General features: G+C 49.8%; 1 protein-coding gene across 14 annotated transcripts in view; it reads left to right on the forward strand.

Annotated features, from left to right (window-relative positions):
- CAMK1D (calcium/calmodulin dependent protein kinase ID) overlaps positions 1-22,866 on the forward strand; it is a 489,271-nt gene extending 466,405 nt beyond the window's left edge. For 8 of the 14 annotated variants that reach the window (XM_031652510.1, XM_031652511.1, XM_031652519.1 and 5 more), the window contains 5 exons: positions 872-984; positions 2,919-2,997; positions 11,687-11,774; positions 12,776-12,893; positions 16,113-16,743. In XM_031652510.1, the coding sequence (XP_031508370.1) occupies positions 872-984; positions 2,919-2,997; positions 11,687-11,774; positions 12,776-12,893; positions 16,113-16,231 (517 nt within the window). In that variant the 3' untranslated portion in view covers positions 16,232-16,743. Of the gene's footprint in view, positions 1-871; positions 985-2,918; positions 2,998-11,686; positions 11,775-12,775; positions 13,669-16,112 lie in introns of those variants that run through there. The other 6 variants (XM_031652515.1, XM_031652516.1, XM_031652513.1 and 3 more) reach the window with 5 other exon arrangements.
- The last annotated feature ends 1,027 nt before the right edge of the window (positions 22,867-23,893 follow it).

The following is a 23,893-nucleotide window of genomic DNA, read 5'->3' on the forward strand; positions in this document are numbered from 1 at the left end:
GCCCTGCTAATACTTACTGCATGTTAGTGGGCAGAACCACAACCCTCCACGTACCCAGTTTGGGCATGGCAGCGTGCTCATGTGCAGGTTATGTGCGTGACAATGTGCAGGTTATGGTGTCTTGTGGCAACTTGATACGCAAGGTCATAAAATTTCATTTTCTTCCTCTGATGATTTCTGAAATAAAATGAACCTGGAAGGGCCCTGAAACGGATATTAAACATATATTTTGTTGGTTTTCTCCATCAGCTCATCCTCTGTTAGGGACAGTATTACAGACAGTAAGATCAATAACGTGTATGTGAAGAAGGCTGTCCGGTAGGTTTTTAGGGTGTCTGGGACTCTGTGGTTAATTCTGTGCAGAGTTAAGGGGGACTTCGATAGTTATATTTACCTTTGATCATGACCTGACTTGACCCTTTTGGCTATTCATGACATCGCAGTTTTACTCCTGTGCTGCCTATGCCTGTGGGATGTGTGCTTTTTTGAGACAGAGTCTCACTGTGTCGCCAAGGCTAGAGTGCAGTGGTGCAGTCTTGGCTCATTGCTCAGCCTCCCATCTCAGCCTCCCACCTCAGCCTCCCAAGTAGCTGGGATTACAGGCACCGGCCACCACAGCCAGCTAATTTTTTTTTTGTATTTTTTAGTAGAGACGAGGTTTCACCATGTTGGTCAGGCTGGTCTCGAACTCCTGGCCTCAAGTGATCTGCCCGCTTTGGCCTCCCGAAGTGCTGGGATTACCAGTGTGAGCCACGGTGCTTTGCCAGATTTTCTTAACTCAGTTGGTAATGTCTCTTCCTTCCAGGCAAAGTGTCAAATCACCATATTGGATATGCAGATGTTCCAGCTTTTACTCCATTTTGTCTTCCAGGCTCTGCGGCTACCCTCCTTTTTATGATGAAAATGACTCCAAGCTCTTTGAGCAGATCCTCAAGGCAGAATATGAGTTTGACTCTCCCTACTGGGATGACATCTCTGACTCTGGTAGGTCTCCCACAGGCAGCTCCCAGTGGGCGGCCCCTGCAACACACCCAGACCACATGACCCTGACAGGCCCAGGGGACCGTGGGCGGCTCAGAACAGTCCTGAGGGTCCTGTCTTGGTTGACTGCTGTAACGAGATACCATAGACTGGGTGGCTCAAACAGCAAACATTTATGCCTCACAGCTCTGGAGGCTGGGAAGTCCAAGATCAAGTCGCCAGCACATTGAGTATCTGGTGAGGGCCCACTTTCTGGTTCATAGACTGCTGTCTTCTCACTGTGTCCTTCTCACCGTATCCTCACATGGCAAAAGGATCAAGAGAACTCTCTCAAGTCTCTTTGATAAGGGCACTAATCTCATTCATGAGGGCTGCATCCTCATGACCTAATTACCCCCAAAAGGTCCTATCTCCACATACCATCACATAGGTTGGAATTTCAGCCTATGAACTGTGGGGTGTTAACACACTCACAGCACACAGTTCACAACGGCTCTCAGGAAGCTTCATGAGCTACATATTTGGGTTTGACCTGCAAAGAAAGAGGACAAGCTTGGGACATCTGACTCGAGCCACGCTGAGAGATGGGGACCCACTCATCCACCTCTCCTAGCCACGCCCTGTTCTGGGTGCTCTAGGAGTGAACCAATAGTAGCTAAGATTTATTGAGCGCTGACTGTATGCTGAGCACAAGACGCTCTGTATGTGTGCTACCTCACTCAGTCCTCAGGACAGCCTGTCAGGCGGGTATTACTATTATCCCCATTTGACAGATGAGGAAACCGAGGCTCCAGAAGGTGAAATAACTTGACCAAAATCATACAACTAGTAAGTGGCAGAGCTGGGATTTGAAATGCCACACTGAAACATTCCTAGGGAAGTTCACTGTTCTTCCTCAGGGATAAAGATCAAAACCAAGGCCTGTGTAAATTAATGAAATCTCTCTGAGCCTGTTTCCTCGCTGGTAAGATGAAGCTGGTAACAATATTCCATCTACCGTAGAGCATAGCAGAAGGATGAAATGAGATCATGAATGGGACAATGTGTTATGGTCTCTGTGAGCTATTCAAAGAGACCGTTTTATTATTTGTGTTACTTCCTCCTGAGTGGAAATGCCTTGGTTTCATCTTCAATCGTCCAAAACCTGGGCCCGGAGTGTAGTTCTACAAGGCTTACAGGAAAGAGCCACATAGGAAATATTTTCCTTCTGACCTCAGAAGAGCACAGCCTTCCCCCAGAAGCCCAGTCCTGTGGGCATTGAGGGGCCACACCCTGCAGTGCAGCAGGTTTTGGACCTGACCCATGAGGTCATCAGTTCTGCCACCCGGCCCCTCACTTTCCCAGGGTCTCCTGCTTCTGGGCCATCCTTTCTCCTGGGCTACCAGGTACTCCCCACTTCCCCCAGCAGGGCACAGCTCACTGCTTTGCAGTTGCCTGCTCCAGGGTTTGTAATAGCCCAAGTAGGCCACACGTGGTGCTTTCTGGGGCTTGGTATCCACAGCACCTAGCTCAGGACCTGGTGGGCTAAGCAGGCACTCAGCAGGTTTAGTTGATTCAGCCACATCTAACATATGGAGATGATGTCACCAAAACAGTTCTCTAAGGCAGTGATGGCCTAATTAGAGGCACATGATTACAAAGATACTTCTCTCCTCTCAACCGAAGGTATCACTAGCCACTAGAAGTAAGGGCCTTGGAGCTGGAAGTCAGGGTCACAGGTGGCCTCCTCACTACTGGGTCACCCTAGAGTGCCAAGCCCTGGCCTTCCTTTTCCCCACATGCTGGTGCCTTTGTGTCCAAGGTACAGTAGTCTCTGTGGAGGGCTGGTCTCATGTTTTTCATGCTACACGCGCTCCTCCTGAAGACCTGGTGGAATCATAATTGTCACATCTCAAGTCGCGAAGTGACTCCTTCCCTTGTGCCTTCTTTTTGAACAGCAAAAGACTTCATTCGGAACCTGATGGAGAAGGACCCAAATAAAAGATACACGTGTGAGCAGGCAGCTCGGCACCCATGGTAAGGAAAAGCACCTGCTCAGCAGACCGTGCCATTTAATGCCACCCAGAGGGGCATGAAACTTCCTGTTGGCTATTGTCATTTATGAAATCCACACAGGATTATTACAAAGTTCATTTCATTCTGGCCGGTGACTTTCCTCCTCTCCCCAAACCAGCATTTGAACTCTTGTGCCCCCAGGACACAGCTTCCGGAAGCACCATGAGAAGTTAGTATGTGCATTCGTCCATTTTCATGCTGCTGGTAAAGACATACCCGAGGCCGGGTGCGGTGGCTCACGCCTGTAATCCCAGCACTTTGGGAGGCCAAGGTGGGCGGATCACCTGAGGTCAGGAGTTTGAGACCAGCCTGTCTAACATGGTGAAACCCCATTTCTACTAAAAATACAAAAAAATTAGCCGGGCATGGTGGCGTGCGCCTGTAATCCCAGCTACTCACGAGGCTGAGGCAGGAGAATCGCTTGAACTCGGGAGGCAAAGGTTGCAGTGAGCCAAGGTCGCGCCATTGCACTCCAGCTTGGGCAACAAGAGGGAAACCCTGTCTCAGAAAAAAAAAAAAAAAAAGACATACCCAAGACTGGGCAATTTACAAAAGAAGGTGGTTTCACTGGACTCACAGTTCCACATGGCTGGGGAGGCCTCACAATCATGGTGGAAGGCAAGGAGTGGCAAGTCGTATCTTACATGAATGGGAGCAGGCAAAAAGAGAGAGCTTGTGCAGGCGAACACTCCTCTCTCTGAAATCATCAGATCTTGTGAGAGACTTACTCACTATCACAAGAACAGCACAGGAAAGACTTGCCTCCGTGATTCGATTACCTCCCACCAGGTCCCTCCCACAACACGTGGGAATTCAAGATGAGATTTGGGTGGGGACACAGCCAGACTGTATCAGTATGCAAAAGATCGTGACTTTTGCACTTCACAGAAAGTCTTTAGAGATATTGAAGGTAATTGTCCAGTGAGGCATTATGAACAGAGTTTTATTCCTTGAGTTTATTATTAGGTAGTTAAATGAAGTTACATATTTTTTACCTTTTAAGATGCATTTCAAATTTATGTTTCTGCAACTCGAGAGGGACTAATTGATAGTTAGTTCATGGTATTCTACACATTTTCAGCAGTGGGCGTGAGGCTACCTTGCTTTTGTGCCACTAATTTAGAAACCAGCTTCACTATCAGCTAGCTGCAATGCTAGGTTTACACTTTTGTGAGCCTCTGTTTCCTTGTTATTAAAATGAGAATAACAATACCTAATTCGCAGGGCTGACATAAGAAATACCAAAGATAATGCATGTAGAGGATTTAGCACAGAAACCCTCTGGTGCATCAGAAATGCTTAAGTTAATTGTAGCGATTGTTTTGTTTTGTTTTGCTTTTTTGTTTTGTTTTGTTTTTGAGATGGAGGCTCTGTCACCCAGGCTGGAGTACAGTGCTGCAATCTCGGCTCACTGCTGCCTCAACCTCCCAGATTCAAGGGATTCTCGTGCATCAGCCTCCCAAGTAGCTTTGATTAACAGGCACCACCATGTCCAGCCAATTTTTTGTATTTTTAGAAGAGACAGGTTTCGCCATGTTGGCCGGGGCGGTCTCAAACTCCTGACCTCAGGTGATCCCCCCGCCTCGGCCTCCCAAAGTGCTGGGATTACAGGTGTGAGCCACTGTGCCAGCCTGTAGTGATTGTTATGTAAGCACCACAAGCATCCATTGTGAAACAAATGCCGAGAGTCGTAAAATACCAAAGATAATGAAAATAAATAGACAAAACCTTGAGATCAGGAGAAAATCCCCCTAAAAATCACTCCCGAAAACCATCCCCCCGTGTACCCCGCCATCCTCTGTAGCATTTCCCCTGGGGTCTTGTGTGCTGGTCACACAAGGGGACTAAAGGGGACCTGCTCACAGGCAATGTCCTCACCCCATTTCACAGTATTTCAGTGTATAACACCTGTCATTAATTGACTGTCTATTATATTCCAGCCCTGGGCTAATTGCGCTAATGTATTCTCTTTTTTTCCTTCATAATAACCCTGTGAAGTTGTATTTTCATTTCAGAGATAAAGAAATAGAGAGATGGCCGGGAGTGGTGGCTCACACCTGTAATCCCAGCACTTTGGGAGGCCAAGGCGGGTAGGCCACTTGAGGTTAGGAGTTCGAGACCAACCTGGCCAACATGGTGAAACCCCATGTCTACTAAAAATACAAAAATTAGCCAGACATGGTGGTGTGTGCCTGTAATCCCAGCTAGTGGGGAGGCTGAGGCCTAGAAATCACTTGAACCTGGGAGGCAGAGCTTGCAGTGAGCGAAGATGGTGCCTCTGCACTCCAGCCTGGGCCACAGAGGGAGACTCCGTCTCAAAAAAAAAAAAAAAAGATAAATTAACTTAACCGAGACTACATAGCTAGCTAATAGCAAAGCCAGGATTCCAGTCAAAACTATCTGATTCCAAAATGAATTCTCTTCACCATCACACTGGAAGGAGAAGAAAAGGGGAAGAAAGGAAAGGCTTGGGGGAGAAGGAAAGAATGTTCTGAAGAAGTGGACAGTTGTGATTGTGTATCGTCTTGATTTTGTTTAAGTCACTTTGGGCTGTAGTCAAAAGTATGCGACGAGAAAGGTAATAATGGTTTTCTGACTTTATAAACATTAGACCTTTAAAGCTGAAAGACTTTGAGATTTATCTTATAAAGAATGAAAATGACCTCAATAAAAAAGGGAGGGTTATGAGCCTAGTGCTTATTGATAATCCATACTTGCTCTGTAGAAGGTAAGAAAAAGGCCAGTTAATACCTGCTCTGTCCTTCACCAAACATTTTGGAAAAAACAAAGAAGGGAGAGGTCCATTTTCCTGAGGAGGCTGGGAGAGGGGCACAGAGGGCCCAGCAGGAGGCGGTGCCCGTGCCGAATGCCGCACCTTGAGAAGGCTTCCCCCAGGCCAGCGGGAAGAGGAGTGGATTCCAAGCAGATGAGCATCTGGGCCTACAACATGGGAGCTGAAAACTGCACGTGCGTTCATGGTGCCATGAACATGTGGTATTCCAGAGTAGGAGAAGACGGAGGAGGCAGGAAATGAGACTGGGAAGGACGGCGGGAACTTGCAGGCAGGGCAGGGGCCTGGCCTGGCCTGCTTGGCTCCAAGTCCTGGCTTCACCACTCACTACCCATGTGGATGAGCTCCTAAGCCCTTTGGGCTGCCCCTATAGATTCAGATCTTGAATAACAATAATACAGACCCCGCAGGACTTTTCAAGGGGTTATGTGAGATAATACGTGTGACAAAGAAGAAGCGTTGCACCGGACACGTCTGTGATACCTACAGGCTGCCATTAATTGATGACTCTACCAAGGAATTTGTACCTTTCCCTTGGGCAGTGGGGTCCCTGACATCTCTTAGGCAGGGTGCTCAGGTTTGATTTTAGAAAACCCAATCTGGTGGGAGATGGGGTGTGGGAATGTGGCTGGAAGGTGCGGCCTAGAGGCGGAAAGGGGGATGGCCCAGAGGAGGCTGACCATGGCCTGCGCGGGGCAGCATGGCAGGGATGGGGCGGGGCGGGGAGGACTGTGAGTGACTGTCAGGGACGGAGAAGCCACGGGGTTTGGGCAGAGCAGTGGCAGGGTGAGGTGAGGAAGAGAAGGGTCTAGGATTATTTCCAAGTTTCCAGCTTAAGGGCCTGGGGGGATGATTGTGCTAGGAGGAGGGACAGGCTTGGAGGAGTGAGTTCAGCCTGGGCCACACTGGACCGGAGGTGCTGGGAGCCGTCTCAGTCGAGACCCATGGTGGGCGCTCTGCTGACAGAGTCAGGAGTCCAGGAAAGAGGTCAAGCTAGAGACAAAGACTTCCGAATCCTCAGCCTATGTCACATCACAAGACGTCACAGCATGTGAGCCTATCAGTGCTTTATCATTTTTACCGTACAGTTTGTGTTTCTTTTTTTTTCTTTTGAGACAGAGTCTCACTCTGTCACCAGGCTAGAGTACAGTGGTGTGATCTCGGCTCACTGCAACCTCTGCCTCCCAGGTTCAAGTGATTCTCCTACCTCAGCCTCCCAAGTAGCTGCGATTACAGGTGCACGCCACCACGCCCAGCTAATTTTTTGTGTTTTTAGTACAGACAGGGTTTCACCATGTTGGCCAGGATAGTCTCAATCTCCTGACCTTAGCCTCCCACAGTGCTGGGATTACAGGCATGAGCCACCGTGCCCAGCCTACAGTACATTTTAAACCTCCCAAGAAATCAAACCCTGGAAAATGATGAAAACTAATGCACTTGACCTAAGCGTTGCTGAAACTCTCGCTTGCCTGCATTTATGATAGACTTGTCTCTTTTATGTAAAATTGCCAGGGAAAAGGAGAACATAGATTCAGGTGAGAGCTGGCGGAATGTGGAGTCGTTCCTCCGGGGGCCCCACCTTATCAGCGGCGTCATTCTGGAAGCTGTGGTCTCTGCACATCCCTAACACCCTGAGAGCATCATCTCTTATTCCACACTTGCTCTTCCAATTTCATCAGGGCCACCAAGGGCGGGGGAGGCCTTGGCAATCACAGACACCTTCCTTAGCACCCAGACCAGTCCAGACAGGAGAGGGCTCTTTTCTTTTTTTTTTTTTTTTTTTTTTTTTTGAGACGGAGTCTTGCTCTGTGCCCCAGGCTGGAGTGCAGTAGCGCGATCTTGGCTCACTGCAAGCTCCGCCCCCCTGGGTTCACGCCATTCTCCTGCCTCAGCCTCCAGAGTAGCTGGGACTACAGGCGTCCGCCACCTCGCCCGGCTAATTTTCTTGTATTTTTAGTAGAGACAGGGTTTCACCGTGTTAGCCAGGATGGTCTCGATCTCCTGACCTCATGATCCGCCCGTCTCGGCCTCCCAAAGTGCTGGGATTACAGGCTTGAGCCACCGCGCCCGGCCAGGAGAGGGCTCTTTTCAAAGCTCCCCCTTGGAAGGCAGCCGGCCTCTTAGGAGATGGTTCCCGCCCCTTTCACTGAGGATGGCCGTTCTCTCTGTGGTGTGTGCTCAGGTCCCAACAGGCTGCTGAGTGATGGCCACAGTGTAGGGAATGGCCAGGACCAGGATGGGAACCCAGGCCCCGTTACAGGGCAGCCCTGGCCAGAGCTCATTCCACCAGCTCAGTGGTTCTGAGCATTCAGCTCTAGGCTCATTGATAAGCAAACTGAAGTGATAAGAAAGAGACACCGAGAGCAAGAGATTAGTTTCTTTTAAGGATTTAAGCCTGTTTCGTGCAGTTGTGGGGACCAGCAAATCAAACATTTGCAGGGCAGGGCAGCAGGCTGGAGACCCAGGGAAGAGCTGATGTTGCAGCTCAAGTCTGAAGGCAGCCTGGAGACAGCAGTTCCTCTTCCTGTTTTTCATGAGGGCCATCAACTGATTGGACGAGGTCCACGCGTGGCATGGACTCTAGTCGGTTTGACTCAAAGTCTACCAATTGAAATGTTCATGTCATCTCAAAAATACTTTCCCAGCAACATCAGGCTAGTATTTGGCCAAATGTCTGGGTACTGTGGCCTAACCAAGTAGCCAAGTTCATGTTCCTGAATGTTCACCGAACCTCCGCTCCTGTCTTCTGGACTCCAGGCACCTGAGCTCCGGTTGGCTGTAGAAATTAGGAGGTGGCCCAGGACTGGCAAGTGCTGTCTTGGATATACGCCAGGCAGCACCAAGCCCATCTTGAGCAGGTGGCTGGAAAAGCACAGACTCAGAGCCAGGAAGGTAGAAGATACCACACACGAAACACAAAAGCACACAAGGCAAGGGAGACTATGCTATGGGCCGCGAGCAGTGGATAGTGAGATAGTCTGTAAAAGGTGTGATTATGTAAATGCCATCTGCATTGTTCTTGTAGGTGTTAAAACCAGAAAACTGACCAGGTGTGGTGGCTCATGCCTGTAATCCCAGCACTTTGGGAGGCCAAGGCAGGCGGATCACTGGAGATCAGGAGTTCGAGACCAGCTTGGCCAGTATGGTGAAACCCTGTCTCTACTAAAAACACAAAAATGAGCCTGGCATGGTGGCGCATGCCTGTAATCCTAGCCACTCGAGAGACTCAGGCAGGAGAATCACCTGAACCCAGAGGCAGAGGTTGCGGTGAGCCAAGATTGCACCACTGCCCTCTAGCCTGGGCGACAGAGTGAGACCCTATCTCAAAAAAAAACAAAAAACAAAAATAAAAAAACAACAAAAACAAGAAAACAGAAAAGCAAGGGAGACATGAATGAAGTATGTTCACCCATAGCGTTGCCTAAGTGTGTGTATACAGATTTCTAAAGCAATCCTGCTGTATCACAAGCATTGACCACTAGGATCCCTTCCAATGTTTAGACTCCATGCCTCCGGTTTTGTTGGCGAAGCGTGCTGAAGTTAGTGACACTGAGCATCAGCGCTGTCCTGATGTTACTATTGCAAGTTTCCCAGCTTATCATGAGCAGGGGTCGCCGTTGTCACTGCAGCTTGTACCTGAGGAGGGCCAGGGTGTGCTGTTGTGGCCTGAGGTGGCTGCACTGCTGCAGGAAGACGGTGTGACACAGAGCCTGGGGGCCACCTTCTGCCCAGCTGGACTCCCCACTGCTGCACAGCCCAGGACTGTGGGAAATGAGCATGAAACATTTCTAAAATAATTAGAAGCTTCTGTTTTCTTACATCTGGGCCCCTGTGAACCCACAGATAGAGCATGGGACACAGAGTACAGGCAGCAGGCCGCGGACCATGGTGTCTGAGACCACACTGCGGACAGACAGGTGGACCCCGAGGCCCAGAGTCTCCCCGACCCCAGCACCAGCCTGTTTGCTTTGGAGCCTGGCTCTGCCCTGCAGCCGTGCTCAGCCTGAGGAATTCCGAACTCCCCACCGCTTTGGCCTTGTCGTTTCTGAGAAAGAGCTGGCCACTGCAAGCTCGGACTGGCATCCTTGTCTCAGGATGTAGCTTTTCACTAGGGTCCAGGAGGAATCACTCCCTTGGCCTCGCCAGGAGAAAAATCTTCATCAGGATATCTCCCATTCTCTCATCCTCCTTGTCTTGTTATTCTTGTTTCAGATGTAGTTGCCCATTCAAATACACTGTTTCTGTTTCAGGAATATGTGTCTGGGAAGGAAGGCAGTTGACAGTTGTTGGAAATGGAAACCTGGTTCACTTAAGATATTTCCTGCGTGTCCTCTTGGCTGCGTGTTTGCAGCCCTGCTGGGAAAAGGTGGTGGGGGAGAGTTGTTTTGGGCTGGGAACATCAGCCTGGATTCTAAACTTAGGCCAGCCTGGCACCGATTTTATATCAACTCTGTCCACCCTGTTTGCAGTCCTGGCGGGAAAGGAAGTCTGGCTGGGATGCTCTCTTGTCTGAATATGCCTGAGCTACGTTCCTTTCATCTCCTGAAGTAGTTGGAAGTGACGGGTTGCCGTGTCTGGGCTGTTTTGTGTCCAGGGCAGTCAGTGTCTGAGGGGTGAGAGGTTTCCTCCCTTTACCAGTTACCTTCCAGCCCGTAAAATTGGTCCCTGACTCTGATCCCCTTAACCTCTGCAAGATTCATGAAATTCTTTCTTAGGTGTCAGATACTACTAACCCAGAATTGAATAGTTTGACGCTTAGAGGGAAGGGAAGAGGGAAGGATCAAAGTCCAGGAAAGACTGGGAGCAGAGCGCAGCGGCGCTGGGGGAAAGGCCAAGTGGCTGCCTGTAGGCAGAGGAGGAGGCTGTGATCGAGAAGGGCGTGCGTGAGGGAGGGAAGAGCTGGGAGACTGCCAGGTAGTTCTCAGCCTGGAGACTGTGAGCCGAGAGAGAGGGGGAGGCTATAAGACCCAAGAAAGAGACAGCAGAGGGAGGAAAGAGTGGGATGGAGGGTACTGTCAGGAGAGAAGGCCAGGAGCAAACCTAAGTTCTTCCCTGCTCGTGGCAGGCTCAGCAATCAGCTAGAGTTAAATCAAAGCTTACCCGGGGCTGCCAGGGCTCAGGTGAATGCCGGGTGGATGCCGTCCTTGAAGTTCTGTGAATTTCTAGGAGATGCAGGGGTGGAGGATGCACCAGGCGGGATTGAGTGGAGCTGGGAATCCTGTCACCCAGCACGGAGCAGGTGGGGGGCATAGCCTCGCAGGTGTTGCCGAGCAGAATATGGCAGGGCTCAGCTCTGCTGAGATAAAGCTGAGAGCCCACGGGTGTGAGTGGTGCCCTGGGACCTGAGCCCCTGGGGAAGGCAGAGAGGAGGGACCTCGGGTCTGAGGAAGCTGGGAAGCAAGGCTAGGAAGGGGTCTGGTGGTGAGACCAGTTGGGCAACAAGTGTGAGACCTCGGAGGTGGTGCATGGTGGCTCAAAAGCTTGTGTGGAGGCGCAGGGGGTGAGGGGGAGGGAGAAGGATAGAAAACATTGTCACTGTGGATTCTGATGTTGCAGGAATTGGGGTCAAAGAAAGGAAAAGGGAGAGCCAGGGAGTAGTCAACCTGGAGGGTGCTAGCAGGTCTGGGGAGGGTACAGAGTGTAGAAGCTGGGATAGGACTTTGGGGTGAGGGATAAGAATGGGTGGGTTTAGGGGATGGCCAGGTGATGACATCAGCAGCCTGGAAGGGCAGTGGCCAGCCACCCTGTCCCCGACTAGGCCTTGGCTCTCCTGAGGCTAAGGTGAGAGTCCCCTTTATGGGACGCAGTGTCAGGGCCCAGAAGAAGCACTTCAGAGAAGCGCCTTTGCCTCTGTTTCAGGATCGCTGGTGACACAGCCCTCAACAAAAACATCCACGAGTCCGTCAGCGCCCAGATCCGGAAGAACTTTGCCAAGAGCAAATGGAGAGTAAGTGTGAAGTGTACGAAATTCCCCGCGGATTAACCCCCTCGTGACACTGGCCCTCCAATCTGAGCATTTCTGAAATCCCCAGAACCTCACCTGAATAATTTTGCTAATTTTAAACACAAGTAGTGAAGACTTGGACTATTACAGTGTAAGAGGGATGGAGTGTGCAATTCAACACTTCCCTGTGTGATCAAAAACAGCCATAGTGCCAGCTCTTCCTCATCTGCTGTTTCTTAACCAACATCACCCTTGTCTTTCTTCATCTTGCTAGAACTTTGAATAGTTGACTTTTATTAAAGCGATACGGAGGGGGAAAAAACAGGAAATCTGAGTTCAGCTCATCAATGTTTGCTGATAAAAGTTTGACAGGTTTAAACCATAGAGGTTTTGTGATCATCTGTTGATTACCTAACTTCCTAATCTCTTGATCACCTAACCTCCCCTCCATGTTCCAATCAGCATGGGCAATTCAGAGCTATTTTGCCATTAGGGCCAATGGTGAAAGATGGGATGAAAACAAAACTAATTTTGCTGGCCTGCTTTGTTCGTAGGAAATGCTATTATTAGGTTGATGCAAAAGTAATTGCGGTTTCTTCCATTAAAATTACCATTACTTTTACTGCAACCTAAATCTTTCAGACGAAAGTACCAACACTAGGAAAATAAAAACTATTTTCAAATCTCACATTTTTAAGGTATTATAATATGCCTTTTATTCTAAAGGTCACATATCTTAAATTACAGTGAATTGGTTTACATTTGTTCTATGTATTTATGATGTCAGAAGAAAACTTTTAAGTCTCTAACATATTTAGTTGGGGAAAGGGTTTAATAAGTCAGTGTACTTTTGGAAGAAGGGACAACACTCTTTCTTGAGTAGCATGAGCATGATGTAAGGAGTTTGAAATGCTTAGGCTAACATGATAAACAAGAGAACACAGTTGGAGTCTTTTCTGATGAGCTGAAATATTTGTCTGCCTTTTTCCTTTCTGAAATTTCAGCAAGCGTTCAACGCCACGGCCGTCGTGAGACATATGAGAAAGCTACATCTCGGCAGCAGCCTGGACAGTTCCAATGCAAGTGTTTCGAGCAGCCTCAGTTTGGCCAGCCAAAAAGACTGTGCGTATGTAGCAAAACCAGAATCCCTCAGCTGACACTGAAGACGAGCCTGGGGTGGAGAGGAGGCAGCCGGCCTCTGCCGAGCACCTCCTGTTTGCCAGGCGCTTTCTATACTTAATCCCATGTCCTGCGACCCTAGGACATTTTTTTAACATGTAATCGTTGGGCCGGGTGCAGTGGCTCACGCCTGTAATCCCAACACTTTGGGAGGCCGAGGCAGGAGGCCCATTTGAGTTCCGGAGTTTAAGACCAGCCTGACCACCATGGTGAAACGCTATCTCTACTAAAATACAAAAATTAGCCAGGACATGGTGGCGGGCGCCTGTAATCTCAGTTAGTCGGGAGGCTGAGGCAGGAGAATCGCTTGAATCCAGGAAGCGGAGGTTGCAGTGAGCCGAGATCGCACCATGGCACTCCAGCCTGGGCGACAGAGTGAGACTCCCTCTCAAAAAATAAATAAATAAATCATTGAACACTTGCGGAACCCTAGGTATTGCTATTTCCATTTACAGTTGAGGAATCCAGGGCCCAAGTCCTCGCAGCCTTGTCTGTCTGGATAAAGGCCTGGACTCCTTCCCATCTCCGTACTTCCCTCTGATTTACCTCTCATCGTGCAGTCACTCTTGCGGATTGAGGAAGGGACAGCAGAGCCTCAGGACAGCCTCCTATCCCTGACTTCCATAATGTATATATTTTGGATGCAGATAATGATAATTTGAGCTCATTTATATGAAGTGCATCGACTTTGCAATAAAAGTAATAGTATTTCATTGTCCTTCATTTTTGCATGCACTATTCCATCATCAAAGGCACACTTACACTCTCCTTATTTCTCTCCCCAACTCCTCCTCTGTCTGTGGAAATAACCTCCTGTTTGGCCCTTCCCGTGGGTCTCTCCACGTCAGAGCAGTGGCCCTGATCTCCCTAACCGTGGAGCAGCCCTGCAGCCTGGTCTCACCCTGGGCATCACGCTCCTTCCCATTTGGCTCACAAAAGGATTCCCTTCCTCTCTAAGGAATCTTCCCATCTCATTTGGGACCATCCAGCCCTTAAATTTTCCCAAGAAATCTCTGTGAGTGTCCCCTGACATACCGTAGATCCACGCTCCCCTTTCACTCTGAATCTTTTCCACACTCTGGTCAAAGGGAACCCCACGATGGATCCCTTCTTTGCAGATTCATACAGTGGCATTGGCAGCGAAGCCCATTGGGAACATTCCTTGTATGGCCGAGCACACAGACTCCCCGGGGGCCTGCACCAAGAAGCTCATAAGCTCATGAGGCCTCTCATGTCGAGGCTTTTGATGCCTGCACGTCCTCTGGGGGAGGGCTTCAGTGCAGCCTCAGGAACTCCACTAGGCCAGGGACTGCTGAGCTCACACAGGAATAGGTGAACATCCCTATTCTTACTCTTCTTTCTTTTCTTTTCTTTTTTTTTTTTTTTTTTTTTGAGACGGAGTCTCGCTCTGTCGCCCAGGCTGGAGTGCAGTGGCCGGATCTCAGCTCACAGCAAGCTCCGCCTCCCGGGTTTATGCCATTCTCCTGCCTCAGCCTCCCAAGTAGCTGGGACTATAGGCACCCGCCAACTCGCCCAGCTAGTTTTTTGTATTTTTTAGTAGAGACGGGGTTTCACCGCGTTAGCCAGGATTGTCTCGATCTCCTGACCTCGTGATCCGCCTGTCTCGGCCTCCCAAAGTGCTGGGATTACAGGCTTGAGCCACCGCGCCCGGCCGCTCTTCTTTCTTTTCTTTTTACTTTCCTTTCTTTTGCTTTCCCTTCTTTCTTTCCCTCCTTCCCTCTCTCTTCTCTTCTTTTTCCTTCCTTCTTTCTTTCTTTCCCTTCCCTCCCTCCGTTTCTCCCTCCCTCCCTCCCTCCCCTCTTCCTTCCTTCCTTCCCTTCCTTCCCTCCCTCCCTTCCCTTTCCCCTTCCCCTCTTTCTTTCTTTTCCTTCTTTCTTTTCTTTTCTTTCCCCTCCCTCCCTCCCTCCCTCCCTTCCTTCCTTCCTTCCTTCCTTCCTTTCTTCTCCTCTCCTCTTCTCCCCTGCCCTGGCCTGCCCTGCCTTCCCTGCCTTGCCCTGCCTTCCCTTCCCCTCCCCTCCTCTCTCCTCCTCTCCCCTCTCCCCTCTCTCCTCTCCTCTCTCCTTTCTCCTCTTTCCTCTCTCCTTTTCTCTCTTTTGCTCACTCTCTGTCACCCAGACTGGAGTTAGTGACACAATCATGGCTCACTGCAACCTCAACCTCCTGAGTTCAAGTGATCCTCCTGCCTCAGCCTCCCGAGTAGCTGGGACCACAGGCATGTACCACTGTGCCCGGCTAAATTTTGTATTTTTTGTAGACCCAGGGTTGCCCCAGCTGGTCTGGAACTCCTGAGACTCAAGCGATCCGCCTACCTTGGCCTCCCAAAATGTTGAGATTACAGGCGTGAGCCACCATACCCTTATTTCAAAGTGCTCTGCGTCACAAAATGCTTTCTAGCCAAGAGTACACACAACACACCAATCAAGGGTAGGAAGGTGGTATCATTATTTATTCCTTCTTAAAATACCTACTTCACAGAACTATTGTAAGAAGTGAACAGTTCGTATGATGACAGTATATAGTCAACACTAGCCTGGCGCCTGCTACATATTAAGTTCTCAGTACATGGAACCTGTTGTACCACAGTGTTGAAACCATGTCATTTTCAAATACAAAGCAGTTAAAATTATACCAAGAAAAGGAGAGGAGAGGTCTAAGAATAAAGCATTTTGAACACATCGCAAAGGCTTTCCCACAGGTAGGTAAAAATAGAGAGTCACATGGGTAAAAATTTGGTTCCCCTCAAGTTGGGCGTGGTGGCTGACACCTGGAATCCCAGCACTTCGGGAGGCCGAGGTGGGTGGATCACCTGAGGTCAGAAGTTCGAGCTCAACCTGGCCAACATGATGAAACCCCATCTCTACTAAAAGTACAAAATTAGCCCAGTGTGCTAGTGAGCCCCTGTAATCCCAGCTACTTGGGAGGCCAAAGCAGGAGAATCACTTGAACCCAGGAGGCAGAGTTTGCAGTGACCCGAGATCATGCCACTGCACTCTAACCTGGGTGACAAGAGTGAAACTCCATCTCAAGAAAAAAAAAATGAGTCCCCTGACCTAAACCCAGCCCCTGTGATGCCTGGTAGGGGGAAGCGGGGTGAGAACTGACTTCTGAAACTCTGAAGCCCACTTCTGCTGTTCCCTGCAGGTCTGGCACCTTCCACGCTCTGTAGTTTCATTTCTTCTTCATCGGGGGTCTCAGGAGTTGGAGCCGAGCGGAGACCCAGGCCCACCACTGTGACGGCAGTGCACTCTGGAAGCAAGTGACTGGCCCTGGAGGTGGGGCCCAGGGGCGGGGCCGGGGATGGGGAGCCCCAGGGTCGCCAGTGCCGCGAGCCTCTCCAGCAAGACCCCACCTTGCATGGTGCACCTTCCTGCATAGGACTGGAAGACCGAAGTTTTTTTATGGCCATATTTTCTACTGCAATTCTGAAGTGTTCATTTCTCACAAACTGTACTGACTCGAGGGGCGCTGATTTCATAGGATCTGGTGCTGTATATACGAATCTTGCAAAGCTCTAACCGAACGGACCTTCTTATTCCTCTCCCCCAACGCCATCGTTTCCACTCTTCTCAGTGTAGGTAACCGTCTATGGTGTGTTTTTTCATTAATGACAAAAAAAAAAAAAGGTTTCAACTGGATTATTTAAATATTGGTAAATATTGTGCATTACAGTTTGTTTGTTTTTCCTTTTAAGAAGTATGTCCTTTGACTGTATCTCTCAGTTACATGACCTGTATCTTTTCCTCTTTAATAGTAGTTTTATGTTAACCTTTAAGAGATTTGTTTTTCCTCCAAGGAGAATTTAAAGGTATTTTTTAAAATTCTAATAAGAGGATCGGCCGGGCGCAATGGCTCATGCCTGTAATCCCAGCACTTTGGGAGGCCAGGTTGGGCAGATTGTGAGGTCAGGAGATCAAGGCCATCCTGGCCAACATGCTGAAACCCTATGTCTACTAAAAATACAAAAAATTAGCCAGGCGTGGTGGCACATGCCTGTAGTTCCAGCTACTCGGGAGGCTGAGGCAGGAGAATTGCTTGAACCCGGGAGGCGGAGCTTGCAGTGAGCCGAGATCGCACCACTGCACTCCAGCCTGGGCGACAGAGCAAGACTCTGTCTTTAAAAAAAAAAAAAAAAAAATGTAATAAGAGGATCAGGAATCTCTCCGAGGCTAAGAGTGCACTTCACCTATACTCCTTCTCTTTCTCTCCCCTTCCCCGGGAGGAGGGGCCCCTCAGTTCCACGAGACTCTCTTCTCTGCAGGGGGCTTTGGTGGATCATCTGCACAGAGCCTTTGCTGGCAGCCCATCCAGCAGAACCCACACCTACCAGAGGCCTCAGAGGCCTCTTGCCATCAGCAGTCAGAAATAAAGAAGCCTCCCCGCCAAGACACAGCGCTCAGCTTCACAGGTCAAACGTGCTGTAAGTGAGATGCCCACACTGCAGAGATACAGAAGCCTCCCTTCCAGAGGGAACCAGCTGCCATGCTGTTGAAAGTGGGCCCACACAGAACCCTCGTTTCTCACGAGAGGTAGCAGATGAAAGCTCAGCTATGCAGTTTTAAAATTCATCTCTTTCTCTGTGGTTTTTAAAAAAATGCGTTTCTAATCTTACACTTCACATGGCCTCCAACACAAAGTTCTTTCTCCACATTTTTACCCTCTTCTCACATGAATGTTTTCCAAGGGAAGGAAGGGAGGGAAGCAGCCTTGGGAAAGGATCCATTTCTGGTGGTAAGGAGAGGGGGCCCTGCCAGGCTAATAGGACTCCGGCCACCACAGAGATGGCCAGAGACCACCTCCGCCAGGCCCAGCCGGTGCTTGCAGCCCTCCCACTGATCAGGGGAGTCTAAAATCAAAGACACATGGTGGTAGGGTCACCAAACGCCCCATTTGCCCGAGACCGAAGGATTTCTCAGGCTGTGGACATTTAATGCCAAAACCAGGAATATCCAGGGCAAACCAGGACGTGTTGTTCGCCCTTGTGGAGCCAGGCAGTGTGTGGCCCAGGGAAAGCTGCATTTCATGGAGGCTTCCAGGAGGCTGCCCTGTAGAGCCAGGCAGGTGGCTTCAAGTGCCGGTCCTGCCAGTGTCCCTGCTTGAGCTCTCAGGCCCATCCAATGCCTCGAGTCCACCAGGGTGTCCCGGCAGGTCTGCCCCATCATGACCCAGCAACACTGCTGGCTGTGTCCTCAAGCCCTCCTTCTGTGGCTGGCCAGTCGTGGGAAGTCCTGTTGGCTGAGTCATCTTTGTCACTTCTATACCTTTGACTGTGTACAGGCTGAATGTTGAGTGATACCCCCTCCCAACCCTCCCAGTAAACACACACACACACACACACACACAATGTTACTAGGCGCAGCAGCTCCATCCTGCTCCCTGAGAATGGCAGTGCAGGCACAGAGAAGAGCAGTTGGGAAGACAGGCAGCTGGTCTACCCTGTCCCCGCACATTTCACAGGCGCTCCACTGCTTGGCAGGAACTCTGCCTGGCATCTGCCACACGTGCCCACAGGGTGAAAAACCAAGCTGTCACTCTGCAAAACCTCAAAACCCTGGAAAGGTCTATAAGATGACATTAGACCCAGTTACGCAGGTGTCACCTGAGTTGGCCATGCAGTGAATGAATATCATAAGCAGTATTGGAGAGCTAGGCGGTTGCTTACTAACGAGTGTCTTGGAAACGTTCGAGTTCATACAGTGCATGAGAAAGTAATAGAAGGCTGCCAGCGCTGAAAATGCACCTGAATCTGGTACCTAGGATGAGTGCATGAATAGTGATGAATAGCTCTTTGTGCTGTGTGCTATATACAACCATTTGCTTTCAGAAAGCAGCATTTGAAGCTGAGTTCCATCACTGGTGATTGAAGTAGTTTCAGGAGCAGGTATATGTGGTGCATGTTATATGCACTTAGTTTGAAAGTATCCCTCACCCGAAAAGTGCAGAACCTCTGAAAGGTGAGCCGTGGGGCAGGTGTCCCCCTCGCTGTCCGGGTCAGTTCTTGGCCGTGCTTGGCCTGTCACACGCCAGGTCTCAACAACGTCATGCGAGGAGGGAGTGACTGGTGTCAGCCCAAGAGTCGACTGTTGAGAATGACGTCAGGAAACCGATACTGTCCCGATACCACCAGGCTTGAGTTAATTTCCTATTGTTTTAGAAAGAGAGGAGCTCTTGTGCTTTTGAGAGAGCCTCATGGTAAAAAGACAGACGTTGTCTTTGCCCTGCACTTGGTATGATTTATTAGAAAACAGGAAGAAAACCTAGAATGTGCCTTTCGTGAAGGTCTGACAAATGGGGTCGCAGAGTCCTAGGACCCGCACCGAGGTCAGATTCCACCCAGAGTGGCTGAGCGTTTCTACGCGCACCCAGGGTGCTGCACTGAGGCTAAGGGTGGACGCATGGACCCCACCACAGGCTTCCTTCCTGAGCCCAAGTCCCCCCATGTGGTCACTATCCGTTCTCAGAGCACGTGGATTCTCTTTTCCTTACTTGGAATATTCAGTGTTGTAGTGGCCTGGAGTGGCCTTTCCCTCAGCTGCCTGTCTGGGCTCCCTGGCTTCCCGGATCTTCATCTCATACGTGAGGCAATAGGAGGAGTTTCATTCATTGAGACAAACAGTGAGCAGGCACCAACAGGCCAGCAGCTTGGTCCTCTTCACAGAGGTGGCCTTGGAGTCTGCAGTCTGGGCAGCTCTCTGCCTCCCTACGGCTCTGCTTCCCAGCGGGCACACAGGTCCGGAGCCTCAGAATGAAGTGGTGCAGAGGCACAGGGCACACCCAGGAGAAGTGCAACGACCACCAAAAGCCCTTGAGGAGAGAGAGGTTGCTGTGTTAGAGAAACGGCCACCCCCAGGACCGTGCATGGCTCTGGCAGCGCGCAGTGGCTGGTTTTCACCAGTTCCTCCTGCCCCTGCCTCTGTCGGAGACTAGAAAACATCATTCTCCCCCTTCAGGTCTCCTTTTGAAAGAAAAGAACTATGGCAAAGCATGCCATACAAAATCAAAAAAAGGAAGAGCGGCTTTGTGTTCTTGACCGTGGCCACAATTCTGGTCACTTCTAGCATCTGACCTTGAGAATGGGGTAGGGTGTCTGAGCCCCCGCTGGCCTTTCAGAGGGTCTCACTCTCCAGCTAGCTCTTCGTGTAGTGTCCAGGGCCCCGGCAGTCAGGATAGAGCAAAAGAAGATGGGCAGGGTGCAGTGGCTCACGCCTGTAATTCCAGCCCTTAGGGAGGCCGAGGTGGGCAGATCACAAGGTCAAGAGATCAAGACCATTCTGGCCAACATGGTGAAACCCCGTCTCTACTAAAAATACAAAAAATAGCTGGACATGGTGGCACATGCCTGTCATCCCAGCTACTCGGGAGGCTGAGGCAGGAGAATCTCTTGAACCCAGGAGGTGGAGGTTGCAGTGTGCCGAGATCACGCCACTGCACTCCAGCCTGGGTGACAGAGCAAAACTCCATCTCAGAAAAAGATGGCCATGCTGGTCAAGGCGGGGCTCATAGGAAACATCTATAGTCGGATGAAAGGAATCTGGCCTAGGGAGCCCCGGACTCAGTTTACCTACCTTCTACTCATCCCACTCATCTGTCTACCCAAGTGTCCAGCATGCCCCGGATGAATTGTAGGTGGGAGGCACACAAGCCAAGAACAGCAGGCACACGGGGTGGAGGGAATGGAGGGAGCCCAGGTGATCCCCTTTGGAAGGTGAATTGATCCTCTCCCCTATGGAATGACAGCTTAACCCGATTAACCCACTGGGGCTTGCTATTTTATGAGCAGTTTTAAACAGAAAGATGATATCCCAGTGCAGGCAGACTTTAGCTTTGAAAGCATCATGGCCCCTCGCCCCTCCCTCTGCCCCAGAACCTGGGCCGGCCAGAATTGAGTCTTCGCACTGGGGAGGCCACGGTGGAACCACTGCTCTAGGGCTGAAGGTAGAAGTAGGGCCACTGCCTCAGCTTCAGCCAGAGCACTCGCTGCTTTGCGGAATTTCACAAGCGCATGACTGGGATTCCTTTGGATATGAGAAAGGAAGGCAAGCGCCGGCAAAGGGAAGCTCCCCCTGTTTTTCATAAACAGAAATAAGACGTCCTCTTTCCCAGGTTTGCACAATCACTTCTGGCAAATGAATTCTGGCACTCGAATTCAGCCAGTGCACGAAACCTTTGCATGTTCTTCTGAAACTGTACTTCTTCCCCATTCTGTCTACCCACACTCTGCGAACTTTGCCTTTTCCTTAAACACATTCCAGACCAAACACTGTTCAGTTTGTTTCAAAAAAAAAAAAAAAAAAAGATGTATATACCTGTATGTGATCCACCACCCTTTTGAGGGGCACCTGGTCCTAGGTCGGGGCTGCAGGTGTGCCTGACATTTGCAAAAGGTATTCCAGTCTTGCGATGTTCAGAATTGAAAATGTGGAGATAGAAAAGTTCCAACAGACTCCTAAAAGGAGGGTTTCTTTCCTGAAGACTCCAAGAAAAGGAGTGTGCAGATGAGTTAGCTTGACAACCTCAACTGCGGGGAGCAGGCAGGCGGTCTGAGGAAGAGAAGGGCCTGCGCCCCACTCATGGGCACCTGCTTGGTGGTCCCAGGGCATCACGGTCTGCAGCCTGGGCCCCCAGCCCCACTGTGAAGTCAGTCCTGCATGCTGGCCGAGGCCCGGCCACCTCCCGATGCCTCCAGAGTCAGTGGGAAGGAGTCAGCCCTTCCCGGACTTCCCTGCCACCTCCAGCAGGAGCAGCTCAGTTTGTGGCTCTGGGAGCTCCGCTTTTGCAAACCCAAAAAGGCTGTGCATTTGGAAGCCAAACGCTCAGCATGCGGCTGCTGAGTCTGGTTTTGTGGACAAAGCAAACTGTGGAATGGCTTCTCGGTGTCTGTATAAAGGGACAAACGATTGCATTCACCCTTTGTACTGACACCGCTTCTGCATTCGCCATATCCGTTTTTTAACCTTTTTGTCCCCGGGGAACTTCTCATACGATTACTCTGTCTTCTGATGATTTGCCATGTTATTTTACTTAACGGTGATTTTATTTTCTTATGGACAGGAAAAAAGAACATGAGGAGGAGTTGGTTTTAGTCTTAGAGATAAGTCTTCAGCAGGGGCTCAGAAACCCCAAACTCTAGTTAAATTGCTTCTCGGAGGAAAATCTTAGTCTAGACAGATTGAGATTCCCAGGCTCTCCTGGAAGCCCTGCACGTCGGGGCACAGGGGCCCTGGGACGTGGTTGGCAGCCAGGCTGCCAGAGAGCTAAAAAATAACAAGAACATCAGCTCGGATGTTTGTCTCTCGGTCCTGACGCCTGCCACTGTCCTTCCCGGGGCACTTGGCCCTGTCAGAGGGACATGAAATGCCATCCAAATGGTGGGAGAAATGCAGCGACGCTGCAGCGGAGTCTTTGCTTTGGAAGATGGGGTGCCATGTTTCAGAGAACATTTATCTTAGTCCCACGTTCAGGTGAGAAGACCTCAAAGGTACTCTCTGTCCAGAATAAACATTGGAACAATTTCTCAATTGGCTTTCGTCACTACACATAATGTAATCTCCCTTCTTTCAGCTCCCCCAACAGTGAGCATGCTTCCCAAAAAATTACAACGTCAAAACCAGGAATGTCCCCGCATCTACTATTACCAGGCTTGCAATTGGTTCAATTTTCCCATAAAAACATGTTTGTTCAAAAGAAGGGAAACTGTGAATTTATTCCATGCATGTAATAAACTCTGCAAGAAGTTTAACCCCCGTAGGTTTGCGGCACTGCAAAATTGTTCATGGGTCTATGTAGCAAATGATTCTCTGCCTTGACAATCATGTATACATATCAAGATTTCTATCATAATGATAATGAGATTGATGACTTCTTGTTTTCCTCCAATAAAGACAATTAATCACCTTCAGATGTTCATTTTGTCTGTAATGAGAAGGATGTGGAGCTTCAATGTCTCTACCTTTCCTCTGCTTCCTGAAGTTTGGATTTGAAGGAAGGAGTTTGAATTGAGACCCCCAAAACTCATGGAGTCCCCCTTAAATATTTCAGGTCACCTCCCCAGTGAGCAGGGAGTGGCAGGGATGGGTGAAGGGATGGCACATCGTGCCTTTGGGGTTGGGGACAGGTGCCCAGGTTCCATGATCACTGGACAGGAAAGCTTCCCCTTTTCCCTGCTGCTACAGAAGGGGGCTGGAGGTGAGCCTGGGAACTCAAATTGCACTAACTCGATACTCCTAAGTCATGTGGAAGAGAAGCCAATGCTGATTCCCAGGAAGCGCCTCTGAGTCATGGGTGGCTTGGCAGCCTCAGGCTTCAGCAATACACACCCACATTCTTCCATTTCCTCGGCATAGCCTGTATGCTCAGTGCCCAGAGGAAGATTTTTTTCCCAGGCAGAAGGCTGGCCGCTGTGTTTTGTGGGGGTTTGGGGAAGATGCAGGAGGAGGAACTACAGCTCATAACTCATCAAATGTATTGTGGGGCTCGGATCTGATGACCAGACAATTCTTCCAATCCAAATAGGGATTGTGTAGGGAGAAAAAAAATGAATTGGACATGTGTTATAGAAATGTAAAATTAAAACTGTCCCACACAGCCAGCATCACATGAAAACAGCATGGGTGGACCTTATTGAAAAAAGACTATGAGCCCAAAAGAAGCACAGTGCCCACTGTCTGATGTCTAGTTCTTTTGTGGTTGATTCTTGTTTCTATAGCCCAGACCCTAATGGTGAGTTGTATCAATACAAAGCTATCATTCAGTGGGTGAATACGCGATGTCGTTATTACAGGTTTTATGGAACATAACGATGGCAAAAAGGTACAAATCGTGTGCACCCAAATCCCCTTGACCCTCTCTGCCCCCAAGGAGGGTGACTATGCCATCAAAATAGGCTGGGCGGGGTGGCTCACGCCTGTAGTCCCAGCACTTTGAGA

This window comes from Papio anubis, chromosome 11 (genome assembly GCF_008728515.1).
Source record: "Papio anubis isolate 15944 chromosome 11, Panubis1.0, whole genome shotgun sequence".
NCBI lineage: Eukaryota > Metazoa > Chordata > Mammalia > Primates > Cercopithecidae > Papio > Papio anubis.